The following is a 24,296-nucleotide window of genomic DNA, read 5'->3' on the forward strand; positions in this document are numbered from 1 at the left end:
ATGTCGTTACATACACGGGTCTAAAGCATTAAAAAAGAAAGCATTTGGATGAATGCTGTGTTATAAATGTAGCCCAGTTTGGAAATACTATAAAGTATCGTCTACTTTTACATGAATCAAACAGCCAGAAGACAACGCTAAAAAGTAATACAGACTTAAAAAATAAAAACAGGAATTCTGAATGAATCTTAAAGATTAGCCTACGGGAAGTTAAAAGAATGAGACAGTCGTAATATATTTTTGGCCAAACTCTTCTGAAGCTTTTGGGTCAGGTCTCAGAATTATATGAATTCTATCTATTAATAATACTATTAAAATGTAATTTATATATGCCTTGATGAGCATGTCTTTATTATATATTCATGTTTTTAGCACATGGTTTTTAAACTCGATTTTTTATTATTATTATTATAGATTGTAGATTACTTAGATTGAAACATCAACAAAAAAAAAAACTATTATTTTGGCTGAAATGGTAATTATTAATAATTAACTGTGCAAATTGCTTTTGAATGCTTTTCAGTGTGGTTTCGTTGTGTCCATCACTTGTGTTAACTGCTATCACAAAAATATGATAATATTAGAAGTTTAGTTTGGAGAAAAATTCTAATTAAACAAAAATATTTGAAGCAGGTGTTTGAACGTACATTTGTGTTACTGAACTTCTGACTTAAAATGATTAGCCACAGTTTGCTGGTTTTGACAATACATCTGTAATATTTTAACATTCATAACACATGCATTTACATTTTTTAATGATTAATGGGGTCGTTTTTGTTAGACTGCATATATTTTCACATTTCATAGATATACCTGAGGCGGTTTGGATATCTAGATACTCCACTGAACCCGGAAGTTCAGAAAGATTCCAGTGAGTGGGATATGAAGGTGGCTGTTAGGTAAAATCAATGTTGTTATTATATATATATATATATATATATATGTATATATACACTCACCGGCCACTTTATTAGGTACACCTGTCCAACTGCTCGTTAACACTTAATTTCTAAGCAGCCAATCACATGGCGGCAACTCAGTGCATTTAGGCATGTAGACATGGTCAAGACAATCTCCTGCAGTTCAAACCGAGCATCAGTATGGGGAAGAAAGTTGATTTGAGTGACTTTGAACGTGGCATGATTGTTGGTGCCAGAAGGGCTGGTCTGAGTATTTCAGAAGCTGCTAATCTACTGGGATTTTCACGCACAACCATCTCTAGGGTTTACAGAGAATGGTCCGAAAAAGAAAAAACATCCAGTGAGCGGCAGTTCTGTGGGCGGAAATGCCTTGTTGATGCCAGAGGTCAGAGGAGAATGGCCAGATTGGTTCGAGCTGATAGAAGGGCAACAGTGACTGAAATAACCACTCGTTACAACCGAGGTATGCAGCAAAGCATTTGTGAAGCCACAACACGCACAACCTTGAGGCGGATGGGCTACAACAGCAGAAGACTCCACCGGGTACCACTCATCTCCACTACAAATAGGAAAAAGAGGCTACAATTTGCAAGAGCTCACCAAAATTGAACAGTTGAAGACTGGAAAAATGTTGCCTGGTCTGATGAGTCTCGATTTCTGTTGAGACATTCAGATGTTAGAGTCAGAATTTGGCGTAAACAGAATGAGAACATGGAACCATCATGCCTTGTTACCACTGTGCAGGCTGGTGGTGGTGGTGTAATGGTGTGGGGGATGTTTTCCTGGCACACTTTAGGCCCCTTAGTGCCAATTGGGCATCGTTTAAATGCCACGGCCTACCTGAGCATTGTTTCTGACCATGTCCATCCCTTTATTGCCACCATGTACCCATCCTCTGATGGCTACTTCCACCATGTCACAAAGCTCTAATCATTTCAAATTGGTTTCTTGAACATGACAATGAGTTCACTGTACTAAAATGGCCTCCACACAGTCACCAGATCTCAACCCAATAGAGCATCTTTGGGATGTGGTGGAACGGGAGATTCGCATCATGGATGTGCAGCCGACAAATCTGCGGCAACTGTGTGATGCCATCATGTCAATATGGACCAAACTCCCTGAGGAATGCTTCCAGCACCTTGTTGAATCTATGCCACGAAGAATTGAGGCAGTTCTGAAGGCAAAAGGGGGTCCAACCCGTTACTAGCATGGGGTACCTAATAAAGTGGCCGGTGAGTGTATATATATATATATATACACATACACACACATTTTAAAAATGCATGTCAAATGCTTGATTTTACCACCGACTTGATCCTAATTTTATATAAATTCTTATGGGTCACACTCACATTGTAATCTCTTTTGTGTCGTGTCGTATTTGTGAAAGTCTCTTTCAGAGGGTGTCGGGGCTGTCAGTCACTGGACGTCTCGACAGAGCTACTCTTCTTAAAATGAGGCAGCCGCGGTGTGGTGTTGAGGACCCCTTCAACCAGAAGTCTTTCAAGTACAGGCGATTTGGTGGTGGGTGCCTATACTTCCAGATTGTTTAATAATTCAGTCAACCTCCTTTATTACTAAATCACAAACAGTTTCTATGAACCCTTTCTAGTCATAAGAAAGGGTCATCTTAATGCATTGCGATGCATGCACAATGCCTTATAATATGTTGTATCATCTTGTATCATGAATAATGATACAAAAAAACATTTCACATTATTATTATAGGCCTACTTGCTATTTGTGTTTATAACTTTGAAGAGTATGATGACTCATAACACATGATTTACACTTTATACTCACTTAAGTTACAACAGATTGTACACTTGTAAGAATGAGTCGTGCTGTTCCAGTGACAGTCCTGAAAGCCAGCGTCGACACTTTAAATTTAATTCTGGATGCAAATGTGGTCCAGTTATTAACTTAATTTAGGGTTTTAGTCACATTACATTGATCAGCGAACATGAACCAGCTCAACCAAACCCGCTTGCAAACAAACCTCATTGCAGAAGCTCAAACGTACTAAACAATTGAATATGGTCATTTACAATTGATGCAGTAAAGGATAGAATGAAATGGTAGGCAATAACCAAAGAAATCAACTTTGCCCTTTACATGGAGAAAACAGCTGTTTGGGTTTTTAGTTTGTGTTTCTTATTTTGTAGGATTTTGGCGAAAGAAAAACTTAACATATCGGATTTACAGCCACACACCAGATATGGGGAAAAGCGCGACACAGACAGCCATACGCTCAGCCTTTACCTACTGGAGTGAGGTCACCCCACTCAGCTTTAAAGAGGTCAGCTCTGGGCTTGCTGATATTAGGATCTCATTTCACAAGAGAGATGGCTGTCCTTCACCTTTTGATGGTCCTGGTAAGTAAATCTCACCAAATGAATCTTACTATTTAATATAATATTAAAAATGATATATTACAAAACATAATGGAACATAATACAATTAAATAGTGTTTTATGTGTTTTACTCCTGTCATGGCGTTTTACGATTCAATAAGATCTAATGTTAGACACCATCTGGTCACAAAGTAGCCTGGTTAAAACCAGAGCATTCTCAGTTGTAACTGAGTTATGGTCTGGCAAAGCGTCATAGACAAATCATTTCCAGAGGGGCGTCACCAACGGACGTCGCGGATAGACCTAAACCCAATCAGAGCGATGAAGGAGATGACGTATGCAGAGCGGCGGAGAAACATCTCCGAGTGTTGTTCTTTGTTCGGTTTTTACCAAAAAGGAAACGTTCAAATGGTTTAAAACAGATGCGATAGCTGATTGGAACGAGTGATGTTCGACGGCGGCATCCATCTTTGTAATGTAGGCTACAAAATCATGTTCAAAATCCCAGCGCTGTCGTCATCGTGTAAACCCCGCCCCAACGCTTCTGATTGGTGCCTCGATTTCGACGGATTGGAAATGGGTTTGAATGAGCTCTTTGCCAGACTAACTTTCAGAGCTAATCTAAATTTGCCCGAAGTTGTCTGGGTTTTCCCAGGCTAGTCACAAAGAAAACATTCTATATAGAATCTTAAAGGCTTCTGTCAGGCACGTCATATATAGAAGCTTTCAAACCCATCGAATTCATTTTTTAAATTCATTTTTTATTTAGATTAAATTTTATGAACTAACAGCTTTTTTTAATTTGCTGTTACTTACTGAGTAGTTCATCTTGTTTCAGTATTAGTTGTAGCTGAAGTGTTAATGTAGAACTCATTTGTCCTGCATTACTTCCTTCATAGGAACCTATTACAGTTTTTCTCGATTGCTTAAACACATTTCTTGAAACTATGCCTCGTATTCTCAAAACAGTAAACACAAATCCATAACGTCTCACCCAATTCCCCAAACATCCTATTTTCAGGTCAAAATGAAGCTCTACACTCAAAACCATTCACTCTTGCTGAAAAACCAAACTTTGCCCTCAGACAGGACACACAAGCCCTCAAAAATACACACACTACAACATAGTCTTACACACTGGTGCAATAAATTCAAAACAACATTTCCAAAACTGGTAAGTCATGTTGCTTGTCTGTACTCGTTGCCCAGCCTCCCTCATAGTCATACCATGGACAAGGACATGGTCAACTAAAGTGGCTTGAATTTCATCCGAGACTGCTTGCCTTCTTGCCCTTGCCCTTCCTCCTCCTACTCCTTCTTCTCCTCCTCCTCCTCTTATTCCTCCTCCTCCTCTTCCTCCTCCTATTCCTCCTCCAATTCCTCTTCCTCCTCCTTTTCCTCCTCCTCTTCCTCTCCCTCCTCCTCCTCTTCCTCCTCCTCTTCCTCTCCCTCCTCCTCCTCCTCTTCCTATTGCTTAATTTCTCTGTGGATCCATTGTTCCAAAACTCAGTAAACTGATTTTTATCTTTTATAAAAGATTGTATAACCTTTTGAAGGTTATACTATCTATTGAAGGATCTGACTGTGTGTGTGTTCAATTTTGACTCTTAGTGTTTTCACCTGGGTAATTGTGTGCTAACTGAGCTGAAGCTGAGCTGACTTGAGTAAACAATTTTGAATGCTAGTGCTTTCTAAATGACCACGTGGTGTAGGCAATGAGAAATGAAGGGATTTGTGTGTAGAGTTTTGCTGTGACAGTTCAACAAATCTGACTTATGTGTCAAAACAGGGGAATAGTGTTCATAGTTCAGTGAAATGGGTGTGCTTTTTCATAAATGGCATTATGGTTTTGAAATTTTAGTTCAAAAGCCTGGTTATAGTGTTTAAGCAATCGAGAAAAACTGTAATGACGGAGCATTGTTCTAAAGTGTTACGTAATAATATGTTGTTAGGCCATGTTCTTGCCCATGCTGAAGCCCCTCCATCAGGAATAGTTCACTTTGATGAAGATGAATTCTGGACTGAAGGGAAGTATTATGGTTCTAATCTGCGCATTGTTGCGGCTCATGAGATCGGCCACGCTCTTGGCTTGGGTCATTCTCAGTACAGCGGTGCTCTTATGGCAGCGCACTACACTGGTTACCAAGCTAATTTTAGACTGCACATTGATGATATCAGAGGAATCCAAGCCATATATGGTGAGATAATCAAGTGAATTTTTAAATACATAAATGTTTGCCAATGGATATAAGTGTCTTTGCTAATTACTCTCATGAATTCAGGTAAAAAGATCTCCAGTACAACTACTGCTGATGATATCTATGACGAAACATATCCCACAACCATGGCCCCATTCCCCAGGAGTGATGTGCTAGATCCATGCAATGCTAAACTTGATGCTATAATGCTGGGTGAGAAAACCGTGCCGTATAACGATACACATGACCTCAGTTCATTCAAGTTTATCAAATGCAGTAAATTTGCTTGTTCAATAACTAATTATATAATGATATATGTTATAGAAAATGTTCTAAAACCGTAATTATTTGTCTTAGGTCCCTGGCGCAAGACGTATGCGTTTAGTGGGGATTATGTGTGGACGGTAACAGATATGGGCCATAACTCTCCAGTCAAAATAAGTCTGCTATGGAAGGGGCTGCCAGGAAACCTGAATGCAGCTGTATATTCCCCAAGAACCAACAAGACATACTTCTTTAAAGGTAGATCATTCTACATTAAAGTGGTGTTTTATATGCTTTTTAAAATGTTTTATTGAAAATTGTTGGAATTGTGTTGGAGCATAATGAATGAGATTTTACTCACAAAAGTCCACGGTCCAATTGGAGAAATGAGAATTCCCAATATGGCAGCTGTAGTCCCACCTTACAATTAAAACTTGTCAACTTGATTTTATTTATATACAGTAGTGCTTTATAGTAACCAAAGGCAACAATGGCAAGGAACCAAAACTCTATCAGGTGATACACTGAAAAAAATTTGGGGCGAAAAAATCAAATAAAACAAGGTTTATTAAAGAACTCAAATGCAGGTAATTCATAGAAAGAGCAAACAACACGAAACAGTGTGCTATGCACAAACAATACCAGACAATGAGGGAAAGGAATTAAGGGGATATTTCACCTTTGGAAAGATGGATGTGTATTTAAAATGGGTCATTTATGTAGAAGATATGTGAAATTATTTTTGAATTTGGAGCTTTCTAGACTGAGAAAAGACAGAAAATGTATTTTTGGCTTATGTGGATGAAAGACAACAACTCCCAGAAAGCACTTGCTTCGCTGCCCTAGGAGGCCACGCCTACCGGTAACAGAGCGCAGTAGTTAAACAACAAGTCTAGGCTACTAGTGAGTCTCCGTGATGACTCTGCCCGAAAATGTGTTTCGAGATCGCCCAAAATGTCCGGGAGCAGGACGAGGCTAGGGCCGCGGGAGACCGGTGGCGTGATTACCGATGAGCGGCCGACACCTGTGAGACGCACCAGTCTCGTGTCTCTCACGGAGGAGCGGGAATTTTTGCGTTCAAAAATTTGTTTAGCGTTCATGTAAACACTACATTCAGATTCACCAATCGGAATGAGTTCAGTTAGATTGAAACAAAAGGTGTGCATGTAAACAATGAATGGCGACTGCAGAAAGCAAAAGCTGAATCCCGGACATCGACGGCCGGACATGTCCGGGAAAAAGAGGATGGTAACCCCTACTACTCAGCTTTCTCCACAGAACAAGAGCCTGCTAGCTTAGCTTACAAAAAAAGATGGCTGACACTATGTGTACATTCTGTGAGTGAGATCCCAGCCTCTATGGGCGGGTTGAGAACATGCGGGACAGACCCTACTACTGACTGTAGTCTTTAGCCTCTGGCCAAAAAATCCTCCGATGACACAAAATGACGATTTTTGCCTCATTGGAGGATTTTTTCCAGACAAAAAATACATAAATCTCTCGTCTCAGGGGGATGTGAGGGTGGAAAGCATGGTAATTCGAAAATACTACAGGTTTTCTACTAATACAAAGCTTAATGCTAAATCCTGAAGTATCCCTTTAAGGAACTTAAATACACCATGGTGATAAACATAATGACAAACAGCTGTGATGATTAATGAGTCTCCATGGAAACTGATTGTTAGCGGGAAACTAGAACAAAGAAAACAGGTGACTGAAGAGAGCCAAACTAAAAGTCCATGAAAATTAAACTAACAGAACATAATTGTGACACCTTTGTTCTGCGTTTTTTGTTGTTGTTTTTTTAACGGGTGATTCCTCTGAGGTTGGCGATTTAGCGGCTCCATGTCAACCTTTCTTGCTCGTTGTGACAACTAACGTCTGCCACTTCCACACCAGACACGCATCAAAGTAGCCGGAGCAACTTTTCTCCATTTACGGATATGACGAGACACACGGACGAGTGATGCAAGTACGCAATTTTCCTTGAAAACCATCCTGCTAAGTCTAAAATATAAACATTTATAATAGACTTACCATAGTGAATCAGGGTAAGACAAAAACACGTTTTGGATTGATGATGTATTGACTGATTTTTAATTTTGAACAAAAAAAAAACTTTATGAACTTCAAAAAGTATTTTTTTTACGGAGTAGTAGTGGAGAAAAACAACAACAACCACCTTTGGAGAAATCTAGCTCAATGGAGGTCAGGAGGTTGACTATTATAATGTGGAAGTTGATTTCAATGGTATGGTATAATTAAAATGGATGGTATTTAGCTTTAAATGATAAATACTATAGATAAAAACAGTATGTAGTTTGTCAGTTTGATGGGGTTTGTGTGCTGAAGTTGAAGAGGACTGTGTTGTGGTCAGAGCTGGTCATAAATAAAACATCTGCCCTGGGTACAGACTGGATCAGACTGACTCTGGTAACCTGGGGATGAGACAGTGAAACAGACAGACAGTGTAAGCATAGACTCCACTTTTATTATTCTGCTGCTCTAAAGCAGTGCAATAGTTTGCACAATAATCCAGGATTTGTGTAAGGGGATTAAGGGAATGAGTTATGTGTATGCTTGGTTAAAAAGTTGTGTCTTTAGAGTTAAAATAACAGAAATGTCTGCTCCCCAAACACTGCTAGAAAGGCTATTTTAGAGTTTAGGAGCTAAATACTAAAAGTATCTACAGCGCCTGTTTCTGTGTGCTCTGTGTTTTTGTGTTCTGTTTCTGTTGTGTCTAAGGATTCGTATTTTGATGTTAGTTTTCATTTTTTTTACATTGTTTCTGTTTCCTTCTCCTGTGTTTTGTTCCTGGCTGCATCCAAAATCGCATACTTCCCTACTATATACTCGGGGGAAGACAGTATGTCCGAATTCACAGTACTAATAAAAGAGTAGGCAAAAAGTTCCCGGATGACCTGATTCTTCCGGCGAGATTCTGAAGTGTGCATAAGATGGACACTTTACTATCCCATGAGGCCACATTACATGATAATGACAACATGGCGAATATAGTACGTCCAGATTACATTCTACTCACATTCATATATAGTAGATATTTGTTTAGCGGTTGTGGAGTAATAACTTACGTGATTTCGGGTGCAGCCACTGTTTCTACTAGTGTACATTGTTTCTGATTATGTTCACCTGTGTCTTGTTTAGTTGCTCGTTATCTCAGTCCTGTGTTTCAGTTCATCTTTGTCAGTTTGCTAGATGTTGTGTTCTTAAGTATTTGATAGTGCTGTAGCCGAGAAACAACAGTACATCCATCAAAAGCCAGATTATATTCTATGGTCTCGCGTTTGGAGGTTTTTGGTACAATAATTAAATTCAGCATGAAACGGAAATTACGATTTTGTCAGTTTTCTACAGTATTGAACACAATACATTAGGGTTGTTTAGAAAAGTAAGCAGACCTTGCAACTTTTAAAGCCTTTCTGTAACTAGTAATGCTATCCTATAACTGTAGTTTGGTATTCCTGGTCCACGTGCGCTCCATGTTCTTGGTTGCCCTCTTGAGAGTATATGTGTGCTAGTTATATCATGGTGCTGGGATTTTCTCCTTAATCTTCTTTAGCCATAGAGGAGACACAGAAACCAGGGTGCTAGAGAGGAAAGAAACCATGGTTACTGTTGCAGTGTCAAGTTGGTATGCTGTGTAGAGTTGAGACAGATCTGTAAGATTATTAATAAAGTGGTCAAAGGAATAGTTCTACCAGATTAGTAATATGGTGTGTATTCTCACAAATGAACAACTTTAATTAATTTTAAAGCCTAAAAACAATCACCAGAAGTAAAAGCTAAAAAAAATAATAATAACCCTGCCAGAAGTAAAAGGCTGCACCACTGTCGCATGACTTTAATGTCACCAACTCTTTATTCTTACATCTACAAGTCAGAAAGTTTGAGTTGGAATAATTGGCAAGAGCACGATGATAACCACTATGAGGCTTTGAAAGCGACTAGTGAGTTGACGAGTTTATCTTTTCGGCAATCTCTGTAGTCCTGTTTAAACACTTGTTAACAAACGCATTTTTCAAAACGCGTAAAAGCTTAAATAATCACGAGTGGGGTGTTACTGATGTGTTTTACGTCACAGGTTGAAACATGAAAATGTCTTGACATTCACCAACCTTCCCGTCTTACAGTTAAAAAAGTCTTTAAGTAATGTAACGGATGGCTCTCGGGCAAATCAAGTGCAATAAAATAAATAAAAACAAGTTTGGTGTGAGCGAAATCCATGGAGAGAAAAAACTGGACTGTGAATTGTTCATGAACGCATCACTACTTTTTTGGGGGGGAAGTGAAGGGTCAAGTAATTGGTCGAATGATTTGTGTGGTAAACCCAGTAACATAAGGCCACAAGTGCTGTTGATTGAGCTTAAATTGTAGCAAACTCTGAATATTCCTTTAAAAACATCTTGCCTGATCTGATGCACAAATGCATACAGCTTTCATACACAAATGTTCATTGGATAATTTATGTCAGTACTTAACTGAAGACTTTTCTTCTACCCACATGCTTCTCTTTCTCAGGTGAAAAAGTCTGGAGGTTCACAAATTACCGCCTTGACTATCGATACCCCAAACCACTAAAAAGAATCCCTGCCAACATCGACGCTGCATTGTATTATGAGAAGAACAAGAAAATTTTCTTCTTTAAGGTATAGTGAGATTTTAACATTATTATACACAACCTATGCTTAAGAGAAAAAAAATCATGATAAATTCATGAGTCCTCAAAAAGCTCTATCTATATAAACAAACTCTTTTTGTTGATAGATGTTTTCTGTTTAGCTCAGCTCCATTCATGAGAACTTATGCTGTGTCTCAAATCATTTACTCCTTCACCAATATTTCTTAGCAAATGGGGGTTATGTGCAACAAACTTCCGTATTCTATAAAACAGGTTGCTTGCGTCGCATCCGGTTCAGGTCTGTGCTGCATTAAAGCTGCACTCCGTAACTTTTTTGGGTTAAAACTTATCCAAAATACATTTTTGATCAAGTACATAACCAGCCAGTGTTCAAAACTATCTGCTTGCTTTAGCTCGAATAATCTGTGACAGGATCCACACCGGCGTGGCGACTGACAGCCGCACATTCTCCTCAAAACATTGGATTCAACCCTGCTTGTGGCCATGCCGAGGCACAACCCACGTAAAGTTGATAATTCCGCGAATAACTGCAATTGCAGATTTCGAACAGAGATGGCGACAAAGAGGAAAAACGTCTCGGTTAAGTATGGTAACCCTCGTTCTCTGAGGAGGGAACGGAGACATCTCGTCGGAGGAGTTTCCAACGAATTGGGATCACGCTAGGGAGACCAATTGCCTTCGAGTGAATTAAAACGAGCGCCAGCGCCCATGAGGAGGCGACACTCCTAGTGGAGTGTGCCGTCAACCTAGGTGGGCAAGGCACGTCCTGGGACTCATAAGCCCGGACGATAGCATCCACTAACCAGTGGGCTAACCTCCGCTTGGAGACAGCCTTCCCCTTCTGCTGGCCTCCGTAACAGACGAAGAGCTGATCTGAGGTCCTGAAGCTTTGCGTTCTGTCCACGTAACAACGCAGAGGGCGGATGGGACAGAGGAAAGCTAGGGCTGGGTCTGCCTCCTCCGGGGGCAGCGCTTGCAGGTTCACTACCTGATCTACAAACGGAGTGGTAGGAACCTTGGGCACATATCCGAACCGGGGTCTCAGAACAACGTGAGAAAGACCCGGTCCGAACTCCATTCACGATTGGTCGACCGAAAATGCCTGCAGATCCCGTACCCTCTTAAAAGAAGCCAAAGCCAACAGGAGAGCTGTCTTCATAGACAGGATATTTAACTCAACCGTCAGTAAGGGCTCAAAAGGGGGCCTCTGGAGTGCTCTGAGCACTAGAGTTAAGTCCCAAGAGGGTACGGGGTGCGGATTACGAGGCGGATTTAGTCTCCTAGCACCCTTAAGGAATCTGATGACCAGGACCTAATGACTTCAAATTCAAATTCAAATTAGCTTTATTGGCATGAATGTGTAAAATAGCACAATATTGCCAAAGCAATAGACATACAAACATATAGATAAATAAAAGTGAACAATAAAAAATAAAATAAAACAATTACTAAAATATCAAACAATCAAAATAATAATTATTTGAAAATGTGTACAATTATTTATCCATCTGAGGTTCCACTGGTTGTCCTCATTTCATGGCATAAGGAGACATATTTTGCAGCAATTATTTCACATTTGGTCATTTCTCCTAGTAAATATGGGATTTTCTGTGTGTCTGATATGGATTCGAATTCAGGATATATTTGGGAAATGTTTGGGAAGTGTTTTTGTCTTAGTGTATTATATTTGGGGCATGAGGTTAGAAAGTGCAGCTCTGTCTCTACCTGTCCCCGGTCACACTGGGAGCAGAGTCTCTCCTCTTGTGAGAGCCAGCTCTGTCTGTGCCGACCCGTCTCTATGGCCAGACTGTGTTCACTCAGTCTGTATGTTGTCAACATTTTTCTTAGTTTAGGACATTTTATTGTACTCAGGTAATTTGCCAGTGTGAATTCTCTTTTTAGGGTCAGATAAAATTGTAATTTACTTTGTGTTTTGGTCGTTTCTTTCCAGTATTCAGTATATTTTTCTTTCTGCTTGTTGATAATTTGGTTTGGTCTGCTTGAGTTGGCGTTGCTGTCCTGAGGCTGTTGGGGACTTGTTACTGCAGAGAGCCTCAGCACCAGCTGGCTGAGGGGACTCTTTTCTGCTTGCAGCTCCTGGTATGTTAGGGCTTTGTGATGATATGTCTAGGGATTAACTGATTTTAAGTGATTGTAAAATTTAATTGATCTTTTCTGTATCTTTAGTAAGAGGGGGTATTGGCCGAGCTCTGCTCTGCACAGGTTATTCGGTGTTTTTCTCTGCACCTGTAGGATGCTCTTACAGCATGAACTTACTTCATTTTTAAGTTTTGGCCCCCAAATTTCACTACCATATAGAATTATTGGTTCTAGTACAAATTGGAAAATTTTAAGCCAGATTTCAATTGGAATATAGATTTTAATGTTTCTTTTTATTGCATAGAAAGCTCTCCTTGCTTTGTCCCTCAGATCTTTCACAGCCATGTTGAGGTTCCCTGTGTATGTAATGTCGAGGCCAAGGTAAGTGTAGTTTTTTGTGTGTTGTAATTTAGTGGTGTCCAAATAGATGACTTACCTTCTACTGCATCGTGATGAGCGGCTATTGCGGCAACGGCAGGGTGGAGGGAGACAGCCTTCACTCCAACCCATCTTGCAGGAAGGAAAGCACGATTCTGATCGGGCGAGTTCGGGGGTCTTCCCGGCGGGAAGAACACCAATCGATCAACAGGTTCCACTTCAACGCATAGAGGCGCCTCGTAGAGGGGGCTCTAGCGGAATTGATGGTGTCTACCACAGCCTGTGGTAGGCCACCTAGAACCTCCGCGTCCCGTCCAGGGACCAGACATGGAGTCTCCAGAGGTCTGGACGCGGGTGCCATAGAGTGCCCCGTCTCTGAGAAAGCAGGTCCTTCCTCAGAGGAATGGGCCAAGGAGGTGCTGTCGCGAGGAGCATAAGTTCTGGGAACCAGGTACGGTTGGGCTAGTACGGCGCAACTAGCAAGACCTGCTCCTCGTCCTCCCTGACTTTGCACAGTGTCTGTGCGAGAAGGCTCACTGGGGCCAGCTGTGCGCCAGTGCATCCGTGCTGAGGGGTCCTCCGGTCAGGGAATAAAACAACTGGCAATGGGTCATGTCCGGAGAGGCAAACAGATCTATCTTAGCAGCTCCGAAGATTCCCCACATCAGCTGAACCGCCTGGGGATGGAGTCGCCATTCTCCCGGAAGGGGCGGCTGCCGTGAGAGTTCGTCGGCTGCACGGTTGAGCACACCAGGGATGTGAATGGCCCGAAGTGACCTAGGAGGAGATGGCGGGCGAGTCGCAACATACGACGGGAGCGTAGACCACCTTGATGGTTGATATAGGCAACGGTCGCAGTGCTGTCCGTACGGACCAGTACATGCTTGTGCAGAAGCAGCCCCTTGAGGCGACACAAGGCCAAGCGTACTGCTTGCAACTCTAGGCAGTTGATGTGCCAATGCAGCTGAGGCCCCGTCCACAGACCTGAAACTGCATGCCCGTTGTACGTGGCCCCCCATCCGTTGGCAGAGGCATCTGTGAAAGCCACAGCATGCCTGGACACCTGGACTAAGGGCACTCCGGCCCATAGAAAAGCAGGGTCCGACCAAGGACTGAAGGTTTGGCGACAGTGCGGGGTAATGTTGACCCGGAACGTTTTGCTCTGCCGCGCCCATCTCGGGACTCGATTGTGAAGCCAGCGCTGAAGCAGTCTCATATGCAGCAGGCTGAGCTCAGCGCTGAAGCAGTCTCATATACTGCGGGTGCCATATGCCCCAGGAGCCTCTGAAACTGTTTCAGTGGGACCGCTGACCTGCCTTGAAAAGACTTGAGGCAGTTGAGCACTGACTGGACGTGCTCCTCGGTGAGGCACGCAGTCTGACCGACCGAGTCCAACTCCATACCGAGATAAGAGATCCTCTGCATGGGGCAGAGTTTGCTCTTGTCCCAGTTGACCTGAAGCCCCAAACGGCTGAGGTGCTGAAGTACCAAGTCCCTGTGTTCGCACAACAGATCTCGCGAGTGAGCTATTATAAGCCAGTCGTCGAGATAGTTGAGAATGCGAATGCCATGTTCTCTCATGGGGACAATGGCCGCCTCCACGACTTTCGTGAAGACGTGGGGCGACAGGGCCAAGCCGAAGGGTAGGACCTTATACTGATATGCCCAACCCTCGAACATAAACCGAAGAAACGGTTTGTGTCGAGGAAGAATCGAGACATGAAGTACGCATCCTTCAGGTCGATCCCTGCAAACCAATCCTGGGGACGGATGCATTCGAAGATCCGCTTCTGCATGAGCATTCTGAACGAGAGCTTGTGTAGTGCCTAATTCAAAACTTGCAGGTCCAGTATCGGCCGTAACCCACCGCTTTTCTTGGGTACAATGAAGTAAGGGCTGTAGAAACCAGACCTCATCTCGGCTGGAGGGACCGGCTCGATCGCGTCCTTCGCCAGCAGAGCGTCGATCTCTTTCCTCCTTCCATCGACACTCCGCACTTGGGTGAAGCGGATGCCCCTGTACTTGGGGAGCCGGCGGGCAAACTGAATTGCATAGCCGAGCCGGATGGTACGGATGAGCCAGCGGGAAGGCCTCGGAAGCGCTAGCCAGGCTTCGAGAGACCGTACCAACGAGCTGACCCGGACTACCGGCGTACCCGCGGAGGGGCAGCGAGGTGGAAGGCAGGGACCGGACTCCGGAGGCATTGCTGCGGCCGAGAGAGGGGTCTGGGTGTGCGGGGCAACACCTACCTGCTTCCACCGGGGGGCAGGCAGCAGGGAAGGCCCGTCTTTCTGAGGCGTTCGGCTGCTGGCTGTCCCGAGGCGAAGGAAGGAGGGGAAACGAGGAGCGAGGCCCGAGGGCGTCGAGTCCAGGTTTCCGCGCCTCCTTACTCAGAGGGAGACGAGAGTGACAAGGCCGTGGCGACGTCACTGTACTCTGAGCAATGGAAGAGGGGGAAAGGAGTGGCAAGGCATGGGAGCGTCGCTCACTGCAGTCCGCACCTCTTGTGACCCAGAAATGGATAAATAGCTCTTATTGAAAATGTGGGTACCACTGGACTCCGGGGAGCCAGCGGCGGAACAGAAAATGAACAAAGATTCTCCACCCGGCCCTCCTCCGGGGGAGGGAGAGGTGAGGACACCATCTCCCGGAGAGCAACTTCCTCCAACTCTGTGTCGCCCGTCTCAGGGCTGCTGAGACAGGTGGCGCCGTCTTCCTGCGAAAGCTAGACGTCACAGTAGAGCTGGCTGTGACATCTTTTCCACAGGGGACTGACACCCTTGGCGACAAACAGACTAAGGAGAAACCACAAGTGACTCGGTAGCACATCGGGTCAAGATCTTGGTCTCCTCAACCTGTGTGGATTTACTTTTATCATGGATGGATGCTTTTTTATGGACTTCAAAACAGAAACAACCATTCACTGCCATTATCAAGCTTGGAAGAGCCAGGACATGTATTAATATAACTCAGATTGTATTCGTCTGAAAGAAGAAAGTCATATACACCTAGGATGACTTGAGGGTGAGTAAATCATTGGCAATGGGCTCTATGCACGGCGGTATTTCCGGTGAAGGTCTAAGGATGCTGGATTACTTCCGCCGATCGTAGAGTCCAATGCTATACCGAGAATTTATATTGGTTTGTATACTCTTATTGCTACACTAAAGAAACGTTAGTCACAAAAACAGACAAAACAGACACTCCTCATTTTGTTTATGCTTCTGTGTTTATTATATTAAATAAACATAACTATATATAAAATTACATCTAAACGTATTATAGTTTCGTTTCAAAGACGAGAGGACAGTAAATTTTGAAGACTCTGCCCATAATCCCGTTTTCCTCGGTTTTCCTCCGCTTTAAATCTCCCCAACCGGAAACGCACGAGCATCCTTGCGTCAAACGCGGAAGTTATGCGTGCATATAGCCCATTTTTTTTTACTTTTGGGTGAACTATCCATTTAGGTCCAAGTAGGGTGACCCATTTGCCATTTTAGGTTTCCCATTGCGGTCGATACGCGCTGTCGATGCACATATATTATATTATATTATATTATATATGTATTCATTCGTGAAGTTTTGAATTCTAAAATTCATTAAATCCTTGTTTTTCAGGGATCAGGCTATTGGCAGTGGGATGAGATGGTTTATAATGATCTCAGCATTTATCCCAAACCCATTTCCCGTCTGTTTACTGGCATCCCATCAAATCCTGATGCAGCTTTCACATGGACCAATGGGAAGATGTATTTCTTCAAGGACGACAGGTACTGGCGCGTGAATGAACAACTCTCTGCTGATTCTGGATATCCACTCAGCAAGCGTGTTCGCTGGATGAGATGTAGCTAATCTGCCCCGTCGTGTGCAAGTGTGCCACTTTTGGCCTTCAGCTTCGCACACACACCCACAGCCCCTTTTCTCTGTGTACGGATATGATGTAAATGATGTATGTATGCAATTTCCCACGTAGTCCATCCTAACAGCTCTAAAATATAATATTTAATGTAGGTTTATGAAAGTGTATTTGGGCAAAGACATGGTTTGGAAGATGAATTTGCACTCTCTTATTAATGACATTTTGTTATTTATTATCAAAAAAGTTAGATAGTGTAGTTTTAACTATCATTTTTGTCTGATGCTTTCATTTCTTTGATGAAGACACAAGATACTGCATGTAGTATGAAGTCTGTTAAAGCTACAGTCACACTGAGAATACACTAAGAGAGTTGAATTCATTTAAGCATCTACATTGTGCATCATGCACATTATATTTTATGTACTGTATGTCTAAAAGAAGGCCTAAATGGTTTCATTTCAAACATACATGCATTTAAAAGACGTCTAAACACAGCCCTGACGTCTAGGCTAAAACAAGGCAAAATCAGTGAAAATTGAATAGACGTCTAACCATAGCCCAAGATTAGACTAGTCTAGAACATGAACATGTCAAAGAAATTAAATCAAACACCTTGTAATCACTGTTGACTTTGCTTACATGATGGAATATCAAACATCTTGCAAGTTATTTTGGCAAAAAAAAAAAAAAGATTTTTTATTTAGTACAGTCCTGAATAAGATATTTTATATAAAAGATGTTTAAATTTATGAAAATTATGGGGGGTGAAAACTTTTGAACAGGATGATCAGGGTAAATTGTACTTGTTTTGTCTTCTGGGAAACATGTAACTATGTTCTATAGCTTCTGCAGGGCCGTACTAAATGAAAAAATATTATCTTTAAACAAAATGTACACATCATCTACATCTTGTTCAAATGTTTTCACCCCCACCTCTTTGTTCATGTATTCAATTGAGTTGATTGGAAATATGTTCTGTTTTCTTTGTATAGTTGTAGTTTAATTTTGTTATTTAATACACCACCCACAGCAATTTGTTATTGTTGCGAGTTCCTTGAATAGATATTTTTATATTGCAACTCCCCATTTTAACACAACAAAAATCCAATATATTGTGTAAAAAGATTTGATTGTGTTGTGTTGTGTTGTGTTGTGTTGAAGCAGCAGCACAAGGGACAATTTGTACAGTTTGATTTGTTACATGTCTGCTGAAATAACTAAATGAATCAAATACAATCAACTAGCAAATCAACTTGGATGGATAGTTCCTCAACAGGCCTTTATTACTCACGGTCTGTTGGGATTAATTCTCATCTTTGCTATTCAGTTACAAAAAACTTTCGTAGTCCATAAACTTTCTAAGGGGAAATTAAAGATTTGCTATTGGGTACTTTTTTTATATTAGTTGGACTGCTGCCCTCTTTAAAAATCTTTGAAATAATTTAATAAAACAGAACAATTCCCTGCATGCATTTCTACATGTCACTTGTACAGAATATAATATAATATGTGGTTATTAGGAATAAACTAAACAAAACCATTTTGTATGCAGAAAAGATTGCATCTTTGTATACATTGTATATTATATTTAGTATATACTAAGATGCTTTATAAAAAAAAACTGCCAATAATAATTTATCACTAGGTCGACTTCATCTATTCACACACACTCACTGTATAGTTATAAATATCCCACTTTTTTTTCTCACAAATTTGAGTTTATATCTCACAATTCTAACTTTATTTCTCACAATTCCAAGTTTATCTTTCACAATTTAACTTTTATACCTCACAATTTTGAAATAATTTTCCCCCTCACAATTCCAAGTTTATATCTCACAATTTTAATTTTATACCTCACAATTTTAACTTTTTTGTCACAGTTTCGAGTTTATATCTCACAATTCTGACTTTATTTCTCCCAATTCCAAGTTAATATCTCACAATTCTGACTTTTTTCTCACAATTCCAAGTTTATATCTCAAAATTTTGAATTTTTATCTCACAATTTTGAGTTTATATCTCACAATTCTGCTTTTTTCTCACAATTTTGAGTTTATATCTCACAATTCTGCTTTTTTCTCACAATTTTGAGTTTATATCTCACAATTCTGACTTTTTTCTCACAATTCCAAGTTTATATCTCACAATTTAGACTTTTTATCTCACAATTTAGACTTTATCTCACAATTTCTAGTTTATATCTCACAATTCTCACTTTTTTCTCACAATTCCAAGTTTACGTCTCACAATTTTGACTTTTTATCTCACAATTCTAAAAAATTTCTCACAATTCTGACCTTATTTTTTACAATTCTGACTTTTTCCCTCACAATTTTGAGTTTATATCTCACAATTCTAACTTTATCTGTTGCAATTACAAGTTTATAACTTGCAATTGTGAGAAAGTCATATTTATAAGATAAAAGTCACACTTTTTTCTATTATTCGGTGGCAGAAACAAGCCTCCATACTGCTCAGATAACATATTTCAATTGTATATTATTGGTCCTGTATACTTGCACACCTTCTACACAAGTGTCCTGAAGCAAACCACAGCTTAGACAAATATGTCAGTGCTTCTCTTTCCCCTTTGCGTCCTATGATAGCCCTGTGTATGTGAAACGGTGACCATAAAGTGTTGATTGACTCTTTGTGTGCTTTATGAAAATTACACCCACAAATGATGATCCATTATCTATGACATGCATTTGAAACTCGGTCCTTTCTCTAATGACTTCACATGAATGTTTATGTTGCTCAAACACACTGTGTGGGCTGTTCTTCACACCGAGCTGTCAGTGTCTGAAGCAGCCTGAGTGCTCATGGGAGAAAAAGAGAAAACTTCACAAACCTGTTTGATCAATCTGAACTCCTCACACATCCACTACTGAAATGTGCTAAAGTTTTGAGTGCAAGATTATGTATAACAAGATGCCACCAGCATCCATTACAAATGGTTGTAATTTATCACTAGGTTGTCTTCATCTTTTCAAACACTCAAAGATCCAAGACTTTTTCTATGTACACAAAAGGCCTATTTCTCTCAAATATTGGTCACAAATCTGTCTAAATCTGTGTTAACGAGCACTTCTCCTTTGCCGAGATAATCCATCCACCTCACAGGTGTGGCATATCAAGATGCTGATTAGACAGCATGATTATTGCACAGGTGTGCCTTAGGGCTGTCCACAATAAAAGGCCACTCTAAAATGTGAAGCTTTACTGTATTGGGGGGGGGGGGGGGGGGGGGTCCGAAAACAAGTCAGTATCTGGTGTGACCAGTATCAGGTTGGAGGATTTTCTTTTCAGACACAAAATGTATGTATTTAAATGAATCATGCAAGGTGATTTACTAAGGTTTGTGGTAGTTAATTTGCTGGTATTATTATTATTATTTTTGAGGTCCTACACTTCCTTATGAAAAAGAAGTTTATTCAAGTGTGCTATTTGTATACTTAATTTAAACTAAAAATAATAAAGTATACTTTGTCTACTTTTTATGCACTTCTCCGAAATATAGGCTACTTTGTATAGGCTACTTCTCAGAAATATATTAAAATTGCGCTTAAGTATACTTGACTTGTACTGACAGAAAAGCGTAAGTATATTTGGCATACTTAAAAGTATAATTAAGTATTCTAAGTGTACTTGGCTTGTAGTTGTGCTTACTCTTTTGATTGAGTAGCCTAGTAAACACTTTTAAATGCCAAAAAGTGGGCAAATTTAGTCCCAAGCAGTATTGAAATAGTACACTTACGAGTCCAGTACAGTACATTGATATTAATATGCTTAGGCCTACTACATAAAGTATACTTAAAATATACTTGAACATTGCTTAAGTATACTTCATTAAATGACAATGAAGTAGCCTATACTTGTTTTTCGTAAGGGCTGTTTCCATTAAAGCTGCCGTCAGCAAACATTTTTTGATCATATTCAGTGAAATCGACACTATAATCCGACAGAACAACCTAAATAAAGTGGTTTTAGGAAAAAAAACGAGCTTCTAACTCCACCTGGAGCGTGTTATTTGTTTTGCAAATATCCACAGCTCCCGGATCATAATGTCCAATCAGCGCAGGGGGGTGTGAGATCTGACTGTCAATCACAGATCGGGCACGCGCCACCCCTCGCGCACGTTACAATCACATGCACACGCCTGCGGAAGTTCGCGCAGTAACGAAGAGTGATGGCGGAAAATCAAGTAAGCTCATTTAGAGTATAAATGTTAGCAATTGCAATCTATTGGTAGATTAGCCAGGACAGCATACCTCCAAATAATCCATGGTGTTGATGGATGCTGATGAGACGGGCGCGTTCACTGAAAATCTGGTGCACACGCACTGACGAGCATGAACTCGGTCAGGTGGGAGAGTATTCGTTGATAGTGGGGGAGGGGCATGAGAATTGTAAACATTCAAAAGTCCCCTCAATCTACCAGACTTGCCGACTTCAGCTTTAAGAAACTTTGAAATCCATTAAAACTTTGCATTGCACAAATGTTGCTTCATAATTTTAACATTTAATTTAATATTCAGCAATATTATTGATCTGCCTGCATTGACACCATTATATGAGAACTAAATTAATAACTTTTTTACAACAAAAATGAAACATCACTGAACTTACTTAAGCTGGACTGTGACGCTATTTTCTTCTGGAAACAAACTTTGTTGCATTATTTTCCTGTTATCTCAGTAAAGCTGCTTTGAAACAATCTGTATTGTAAAAAGCACTATATAAATAAAGGTGACTTGACTTTATAGTAATAGAAGGTTCTTTAGATATTCTTCAATCGAAGAAAATTTTTTCTCTGTCATCGCTGTGAAAACCCCCTTTGGAGCCTTTATTTCAATGGTGTATCTGTTCATCTGGGATTCCCGGACCTGGTCAGTCTATGGTTCCGGTTTGTTCAGGATCATAAAATTATTAATACCATGTGTACATGTTTTCTTTCCACATTGTTCTTTTCACTCATTCAGTAGCTAACAATGCTAAATTATTTCAAATGAGCCTTGTTGCTGAATTAAAGATGGTACAGAAACATTACAATTAAATACTCTTACATTATGGAACAGACATAAAATCCATAATGTTTGTAATAGAATTTCTCAAGTGTATTTTCAGCATGTGTGATGAAGATATGACACGACCATGAGGTTTTGTGCTGGAGCCTAGAACAGAGTTTGCTGCCAATTCAGTAAATATTCTCACTGTACCAAATGACTGAATCTTTACTGTAGGTGACCTATTTACATATTATTGACATAACTGTACAGTTGTAAAATTGAGAAAGTTAAGAACCAAAAAGGAAAAATTAGTTTCAATGATTTTTCAACTATAGACAAACATCATTCAAATGTTAGTGAAGAAGGGCACATGGAGTTTTTAGACGGCATTTTTCAATATTCTGTGTCAAAACTTTGGTGTCCATGCAAAACTGCTCTTGTTTAACCAGTGCTAAAAGTGCAACATCTCCGAGAGCAGCTTACATTAAACAAGAGCCACAGTGTTTGATTTCATCCATCATGATGCAGTCACTGTCACACAACTGGCTTCACGAAGGGCCGTAAAGAACCATATATAGAAATACGTATATAAATGACAATGTGTTATCATCATCATAACAAGAAATGCTGTTTTTAAATCAGTGGTTCAAAGGTTAAAGGGGACCTACTATGCAAAATTACATGATGTTTAAACATAAATGTGTGTCGGCAGTGTGTACACAAACACCCTAATGGTAAAAATCCACCCACTCCTATTTTTTTAATCCCCATAAATCATGAGCAGTGTCTCAGAACAAGCTATTTTCAGATTCTAGAATATGTGAGTCACAAATGCTTAAGCCCCGCCCATGACTGCGGACGGACTCGGCTCATTAGCATAGACCCGCCCACAGCGAGCAGAACACAGTCCGCCATGTTTATCTCCTCGCCAGAGCATTTAACAGCAGCATTCAAGTAAGAAATGTATTCTTATTATTGATTTTCTGTTTTTATTTAGTTGTTTGATTCATATTAACAGCATATTTGGCAGTACTGTATAATATGCTGCTTTCACTTTAATACACAGATCTATTATAACGAAACACATTTCTATCCCTGCTGTTTACGTTCACAGACATAACCGACTGTGTTTCTGTGAACTTTGTGTGTTTTTGACAGTTTAAGCACAATAATGCCGTCTGACATCCAGCTTTCTGTGCGTGTGCGCTCAGAAAACCATATATCAGAAGTTTAACAACTTTCAATTTGTTTTGAATTGGGACTGGGGAATCCCCGGGTGAACATGAGTATTGCGTGCAAAACAGTAAAAAAAACTCGAGACAGATATGGAGTCAGCAAATTACAAACACAAAAGTGGCTTTCAAAAGCGCAAACGAAAAGAGGAATTTGACAAATTAATTAATAAATTACCAAAAATAGGAAGCTTGTTTAAAAAGATGACACAGGAGGGGGAGATCGAGATTAAGATGGAGCAAGAGAGTGAAGCGAATTGCCATACTGTCAATTGAGAATGCCTGTGCGCGCCATCTAGATCTTAAGGATTTAATTCGACAACTTTGCACAGAGGAAACCCGAAAAATGCCGCTATAATGTAAGTGAGCATCTTTTTTATGTATTCGGACCTAGGCCTATGTGTGTGTAGTCATAGCAGTGAGTAACAATGTGTCAGGGTGCGCCGTCACCAGCAGTGTTTTTTTTGGGGGGTTTTTGCGCGTAGGCTACTCCTGATTTTGTCAGTCATCTCATCTCTTATATGCTACCTGTGTCTCTATGATCCTATCCTGTCCTATTCATGTTAGCCTGCTCGTGGACATTGCGTCATCACGTGTTGTAGTAGGGGGGCCCGCCTTGATAATCCTGCATAAGGGCCCAGTGTTGGCTCGTTACGCCACTGCTCCAGCGGCTTTCGTTACGACTGTTAACATTAACATTACGAATGTTAATACAGTACCGGTCATCCATGAATATGATTTCTGCCCGAGCCCATCGTATTCTCCAACGGTTGTAGCGTTGACGACAACGAGTCCCATGACTCCGCCAAATCAAGGTCATCAAACTACGCCTTTGTTTTGAATAAACGACCTCTAGTGGTGAAAAACTACATAGTGTGCCTTTAATTATATAATAATAATTATACATTGAGACAATAACATCCATTTGCTTAAAGCTGCAGTTGGCAAGTCTGGCAGATTGAGTGGATTTAGGAAAATTTTGAATGTTTACAACTCTCATGCCCCTCCCCCACTCTCAACGGATACCCTCCCACCGAGAGTTCATGCTCGTCAGTGCGTGTGCACCAGATTTTCAGTGAACGCGCCCGTCTCATCAGCATCCATCAACACCATGGTGTATTTGGAGGTATGCTGTCCTGGCTAATCTACCGATAGATTGCAATTGCTAACGTCATTTATACTCTAAATGAGCTTACTTGATTTTCCGCCATCACTCTTCGTTACTGCGCGAACTTCAGGCGTGTGCATGCCATGTGATTGTAACGTGCGCGAGGGGTGGCGTGTGCCCGATCTGTGATTGACAGTCAGATCTCACC

General features: G+C 40.8%; 1 protein-coding gene across 1 annotated transcript; it reads left to right on the forward strand.

The window, feature by feature from the left end:
• Positions 1 to 799: 799 nt before the first annotated feature.
• mmp19 (matrix metallopeptidase 19) lies at positions 800 to 16,734 on the forward strand. Its single transcript, XM_056252447.1, has 8 exons — positions 800 to 899; positions 2,314 to 2,447; positions 3,089 to 3,298; positions 5,230 to 5,475; positions 5,560 to 5,688; positions 5,833 to 5,997; positions 10,279 to 10,406; positions 16,496 to 16,734. Exons 1-8 carry the CDS (start codon positions 883 to 885, stop codon positions 16,727 to 16,729), a joined length of 1,263 nt encoding a protein of 420 aa, XP_056108422.1. The 5' UTR covers positions 800 to 882; the 3' UTR covers positions 16,730 to 16,734.
• The last annotated feature ends 7,562 nt before the right edge of the window (positions 16,735 to 24,296 follow it).

The sequence above is a fragment of the Rhinichthys klamathensis genome, unplaced genomic scaffold (genome assembly GCF_029890125.1).
Source record: "Rhinichthys klamathensis goyatoka isolate OS25496 unplaced genomic scaffold, OSU_Roscu_1.1 h1tg000095l_1, whole genome shotgun sequence".
Taxonomy (NCBI): domain Eukaryota; kingdom Metazoa; phylum Chordata; class Actinopteri; order Cypriniformes; family Leuciscidae; genus Rhinichthys; species Rhinichthys klamathensis.